Genomic DNA, 6,945 nt, shown 5'->3' with positions numbered 1-6,945 from the left:
ATTAATCTATTTTTAGTTTTTAAGCATGTCACGGGTCTTTTATTTTGAGGTAACAAACAGATCTAGGAAATCTTGAATTCTCTCAAGAGAAGAAACCGAGTTCTTATTTTTAAAAACGCAGATTTGTAGCAAGAAAAATTTGATTTAATATAAATCAAGTGAGTTTTTGATAATCCGCTTGTGTGTTAGCATTTAGAATTTTATCTCTACAAATTCATACAACTGTTTTGTTCCCAAAGCCAAAAGATAATTCAAATTCAATAAAATACATTCACCCCCTCCGTGTTGCATTTCATACATAACAAAACCCACATAAATACCGACAAAAAAGAACAAGTAATGACTAAATATTACAATTTCTAGGCAACAAATACTCACCAGTTTCATAAAATACCGACCATATTCATAAGAAAAATGCCCTTCCCATTATTTAGGTCGTTACTAATTGGTCGGTATTAGGCTTAACGCAAAAAAAACTTTCTGAGAGTATAACGACCAATTCGGTCTTATAATATACCAACCGATTCATCGACCGAGAATTGGTCATAATAAAATAAAAATGATGAAAAAAATAGTCATAATAAATGGTAAGAGTTGTGCTTTTTAACGCGTCATTTGTTATGGCATCCGCTACTTTGGTCCTAATAATAAAAAATGACCAAGCGGTAGTCATAATAGACAATCGGAGTTTTCTTTCTTTACAAATGTATAAGGACATGTGTGGCACTGACATGTCAGGTAGTGACCCATGACATACCGCATGAGTCCTGACATATGTCATGCCAACGTGCTAGTAGTCTTAGTGAAATGATGTATAATTTGACCAAAAACGTAAACATTGATGAGGGTTAATTCGACCGTTCTTGTGTCGGTTGTTATTCGATGAAAATGATCGATTTTGTCCTTATAATGATCGATTTGGCGGTCGTTAAAAGCTCAGTTTCTTTCTTGTGGTGTTACTTTAAAGGTAATATCATTTTTGGTTCGCACTAACAATTTTTTTTAAATTGTTTTCCAATATTTCATTTGATGAATGGAAGATAAAAACTCAAACAGACCATAGAAAAGAAACAATTCACAAATAAAAGTATGTAAAAAACAATGAGTCAATCGGTGGTATACTTTCTCAAGCATCATGATTTTTTTCCCAATTAGTTACCCAAATTTAATTTCTAGATAAAAATATATCTAAAATACAACTGATGTTTTATAAAAGTAGGTAAAATAAATACCAACTTAATTGATTAGGATTTCAAAATTAAACTAATTTGGATAAGAACAAAAATATTGTACACTAAATTTATTTGAAATCTTCACAATTGGTAGATTAGATTAAATAAAAAGAATTCCCACGATAAAATTAATGTTCATCTTCATCGTCAAAGGTCATTCTAGTTTTCAATATTTTCTCGTATTCTTTCATATAATTTAGTGCATATGATTTTATTAATAAATTTTATCATTCAAAAAAATAAATCATCTAGTGTAGATGATATGGTAGAAATTAAATAATATTTTCTTGTAAAATGATAAAGTTAACTAAATATGAATTAAAATCTAACCAATAATACAATTGGTCTTGTACATAAAATTAGAGTACATAGGAGCCCATTAAAGTCTTAAAAATCCTCTATTATATACATATACACATCCCCACACTAATATAATTAAATAGAACCCATTATCTTTTTAATTATTATGTAAATGTCTTCACTTGTAAAAATACAAAATCCCTTGTGCACATTAGATATTTAGCAATCAATTTCATGTATATGAAAAGGGATTTTAGGTAATTGACAAAAAATGAAAGATGTTATTTCATGACAAATCAGTGATAAATTACTAAAATCTAAGAAGATTGAAATTTCATATCCACTTCTTGATTAGACATTGTCATGATCCAATGTAAGTTAAGATCATGTATTAACCATTCTTTCTTACACTTGATTCACTACTAGAAATATGGTATCAGACATCGGTTCAGAACCGATGTTAAAAAAAACTGAACCGATGGCTTCGCATGTGATGTTAAATATCATCAGCCTTTGACATCGGTTCACAGCCGATGTCTATTACAGTGCTATACATCGGTTTTAAGAATAATTCCGATGTTTTTGCAACAAATTTCAGCTTATATTACAGTATTTCTAGGTGAATATGAGTATATTATGGGGTAATTATCCATTAAAACATGAAACCTACAAGCTCTAAAAGGCATTTTTTTTAAAATCTTTCAAACAAATCGATGTGAAAGTCTAGATCACACATCGGTTATGTTGTCTGACCGATGTGAAATGCTCCATTAGACATCGGGTACTTTTATCAATCGATGTAAAATACTGGGTTAGACATCAGTTTCGTTCATTTGGTAATGTTAAATCCTTTTGTTTAACATTAGTGTTTTTTCTAAACGATGTTTAATCTTTAATATTGTAAAATTTAAGACATCAACTATTGAAAATTCGATGTTATTTGGCTTAAAATACATTGATTTTTTTAAAGAACCGATGTCAAATGACTATTTGACATTGGTTTTTGTTGTTCTTTTTCTTTTAATATTGTTTCACCTGATGTCTTTTGTTCATTTTTACATCGGTTTTAAATTACCATTCTGATGTTAATGTACTGTAAATTGCATATGCCATCCTGGTACTATTAATAGCCCAGGGAACCAATTGCATTTTCAACCAGAAAAATACCAACAATATACAATACATCCAACCAAATTTATAAAAACATATAGGTATACATTGATACCAAATTTACTAACATTCAATCCAACAAGAGCTCAATTCGGACATTACTTTCCAAGTCTAAAATAAACTTCCCAACTAAAAATAATAAAACCCAAATTCGCTAGTTATTACATCCAACATTCTAAATATATTTGACTAGTTAATATGAACCACTTGTCAAATTTCAACAATTCCAAACATAAATCAAAATGATGGATGTAATTATCAGCAAACATCCGTTAATTAACCACCAACCACCAACAAACACAACGTCAATTCACATAGTTCAAAGGAAAGCTATATATATAGATACTTATCATTTTTACATCTTTTCTTGGATAAATTCAAGCACCTCCATCCGCACCTCATCCAGCTCACTAGTACAAAAAGGGTCTATAGCGTCGGTCAAAACATACTTTTAGCGTCGGTCAAGTGGCGTAGTATATGCAGGGGACACTAAAGGTATGGATCTATTGCGTCAGTTATTTAGGCGATGCTTAAAATTGTTATAAGCGTCAGTTATCGGAAATGCCGACACTAAACGTATAGGAATAAGCGTCAGTTATCTAAGAAATCGACGCTATTAGTATAGGAATAAGCGTCGGTTACCTAAAATGCCGACGCTTTAGGTATAGGCATAAGTGTCGGTTAACTAAAATGCCGATGCTGTAGGTATATGAATAAGCGGTGGTTACCAAAAATGCCGACGCTATAAGTATAGCACCTATTGCGTCGGTTAACAAGAATGCCGACGCTTATAGTGTTTATTTTAAAAAAAAATACTTTTATTATTTTATTGATAACCTTAATTTGTTGTCTTACATACACAATGCACCTCCAGAAGACTTTGATGAGACAAACAACAACCACAAATAAACCATAACAAATAATAAATATATTCCATTTTTAAGAAAAATGTATCGATCAAGGTTTCATACATAATTATGCTAAATATCTTTCTGAATCAAAGATTTCTATATACATAAGTATGAACTTTTAACATTTTACTTGCATAGTTACTCAAATCACACAGGACCTACAACCACTTCCCCTGTATCTTTGCCGCCGCTAGAATTACAGTTCAATCTTGATCAGATAAACAATACCTTCTGTTTCTAGGCACAACTTGTCCAGAATAATTAAATCTCGGGATAAACTAGTGGACAATGAACATGCACGAATTGTTGCTGGTCCAAGGACCTCACTGGAGGGTACATAGGTGGGTTCAAATGAAATTGATACTTAGCACAGAGATATCGTGGGTGGGTTAAGTCTCTGCTGCCACCTGCAGATCACCAAAAAAAAAGTCAAAAATTAGTAACACACACCATTAGTATAGATAACCATTAGTACAAGCAGAATTACTACAAGGAAACCATATCAGAAGCAATTCATCATACATATATTATTAACATCAGAATTTAAATCATCTCGCAGGACTCGGCCAAATAGGCAAGAAAGACTAAATTTATCAACAATCTAAAGAGGGGGGGGTTGTTCTGGACTGGCTCCTTTTAACTAGATGTATTGTCAAATAAAAAAATCATAAATAAAAGAATACATGTATCACTTTTACTTTATGGACAATATCTTTGAAGCAGGGGCCATGTATGAATAGTACCCAATATTACTTTATTTTTGACATCTGTTAGACTACTAGGCAGAAATAGATCAACTACTATAGTTTCCTAAACAAACTCTATCAAAGAACGGAAACTTTCTCTTTCAACATGAACAATAGTTTAGAAATCTGCCAAGAAAAGAATCTAACAACATTTATTCATTAAAATATGTAGTTCAGTAGTTATAGAGTCACAAGGGAAAAAAAGCATATCAAAGCAACCTGTCTTATGCTTGATTCTATTGCCATAAATAAGGAATATTAAGAAGTAGACTGAAATTATTCCCACTGATCCTACCAAGATAATAGAAGTGAACATACAATAAGTAGTAGGAGAATGCTTATATAACTTTGTTTCGGAGTCTGTCTATTGCTTCTGTTAATGTCTAACATTCTAACTACACATTCACATAGCTGATAGCATGTGTTTTTCGGTTGCTACAATAATCTTTTCCGTCTTTTGAAAAAGGTAAAGAAAGGGTTTTTGGTCACAATAATAAACTGTAGCAGTTGTTTATGATGATGACTATTGGTCTTGTACAAATGCCAATTTTTTCCCTCTGTTAATGATTCTTCTCTATTATGATAAAGAAAATAATCCCTTGCTCAAAAGTCTGTGACGAAATGAGGGACATATTTAGATATAGAAATGTAATTAGTTCTGCATGTTCTAATGTACAACTCTTGGTATATGGCTATGTGGCGTGCTTTAATGTTTGTATCTCCTACTTAGTCCTGGGCTCCTGACGTCAAATTTGTAATGTGCAGATTATACAATAAAAAAGAATTAGGAAATACAAGTTGTTTGGCCTCTAACAAAGTACATGTTAGATGTACTCTTTTTGAAATATACTTGGGTTAATATTGCATAAACAACTTAGAGTCAACAAGATTCTCATGATTCTTTCAATCCGTACTTGATAGGTTGGTGCAGATCAAAATCTGCTGGTGAAGGAGTACACTCACACATTTGTAAACAAAGGGGGTGAAATTGGTGGTAAAGTTTGAAGCTTAACTTTTTCACTTCAATCTTTTACATTGACTTTTGACAGAACAATTAACTTATTTATCGTACGAGGTCTTAGTCATAATTGTTTGTTTACTGATATACTTCTCACTACAGAGCTTGATTTCCATTTCCCAGTTGGAGCACCATTACATGGAATTAATGCCTTTTTGATGACAAATCAACTCAAGGTAGTGTTTCGGACATTTGTACCGGATGATTATTCTTGATTGATTGAATAACAAACATTGCCCAATGCAATCAGTTCTATCTAATTTATGTGCTGCTTATGTACTTTGAATTGTGATTCTGAGAATCATATTTCTTTTACTTAGGTTTCATTGTGTAAATGTAATATTTATAACAATATTTCATGTAGATTAGGCAATCTTTAGACGCACAGACCCAAATACGTATCTAGGTATCTTTGCTTATGATTGCAACACTAGTATGTCTAATTGTGTAAGAGAAAACTTAGTTTATACATTATAATTACAAAGTTCTGCAAATTTCCAATTGCCAAAGAAGTTTGTATATAATTGTTTATCCATTTATGTTCTCTATACTCTGCGTTGAATATCTATTCAGTATATATTTTATCAATTATTGTTTTCACAGAACACATTCCTTTTGAGTTTTGACTAAGCTTTAGAGCTAGGATGGTCTTACAAAGACTTCTGCATCTTAAGTAAGCTTTTAGACTTAGCCAAACAAACACGATTCTATTTTGTCATCAAAAGTAGTATGTACATTAGATTTATGGTTTGCAGCATTCTATAATATTTTTTCCTTGAGATTCTAAAATTTGATCTTCCTCATATCAGTTTAATATATCTTAAGCAAAATTTGTCTGCTCTCATCTCTAGGAGTCTTGCTTGATATGTTTCTGGAATCTTAATCTTGTTTTCCAGACTTATGATAAAGCAAGAAATGCTCTTGCCCTGGCCCTTAGTCCAGTTGTACGTGTACTTGTTGACCCAGATAGAGCAATGAGGGACATAAGAAACTTGGATGATGTAAGAGATATACCTAGAAATCTAGCTCTAAAACCATGTTATCATGTACTCGGAATTTTATTTTATTTTTATGAATCTTTTTGACTCTCTATAGTTTCTTTTTGTTTCAGATTAGTTTTTCCGAATGGTTCTTATCCAGAGGGGGCACTCGCAAGAGTATCCAAAGAATGTGGGATCCTGTTGCTTATGCTCTCGGGTTTATTGATTGTGATAACATGAGTTCTCGTTGTATGCTCACTATATTCTCATTGTTTGCAACTAAAATAGAAGCATCCCTTCTGCGCATGCTTAAAGGTTCTCCTGATGTTTATTTAAGTGGACCTATTAGAGACTACATTACACAAAAAGGGGGACGGTAAATTGAATGCACATGATTAGATTATTTTATTTGTATTAGAAACAAATGCACAACTTATTGACCTTATTAGTTCATGGAAAATCTGTGTTTAGTATGTTCTCGCATCCACTCTATATATCATCACTTCATTATACTACAGCAGTATAATAAAAAAAGTCGGAATTTCACAACAAAAATAGCTCAATGACAGTAATAATTAAACTAGACGA

The 6,945-nt window shown here is 31.8% G+C and overlaps 1 protein-coding gene across 1 annotated transcript; it reads left to right on the top strand.

Moving 5' to 3' along the window:
• The first annotated feature begins 3,901 nt into the window (after nt 1-3,901).
• LOC141702674 (zeta-carotene desaturase, chloroplastic/chromoplastic-like) lies at nt 3,902-6,737 on the top strand. Its single transcript, XM_074506305.1, has 6 exons — nt 3,902-3,946; nt 4,778-4,825; nt 5,281-5,353; nt 5,480-5,553; nt 6,274-6,378; nt 6,489-6,737. Exons 1-6 carry the CDS (start codon nt 3,902-3,904, stop codon nt 6,735-6,737), a joined length of 594 nt encoding a protein of 197 aa, XP_074362406.1.
• Nucleotides 6,738-6,945: the final 208 nt, after the last annotated feature.

This window comes from Apium graveolens, unplaced genomic scaffold (genome assembly GCF_009905375.1).
Source record: "Apium graveolens cultivar Ventura unplaced genomic scaffold, ASM990537v1 ctg5471, whole genome shotgun sequence".
NCBI lineage: Eukaryota > Viridiplantae > Streptophyta > Magnoliopsida > Apiales > Apiaceae > Apium > Apium graveolens.
This window is presented reverse-complemented; position numbering and strand designations above follow the sequence as displayed.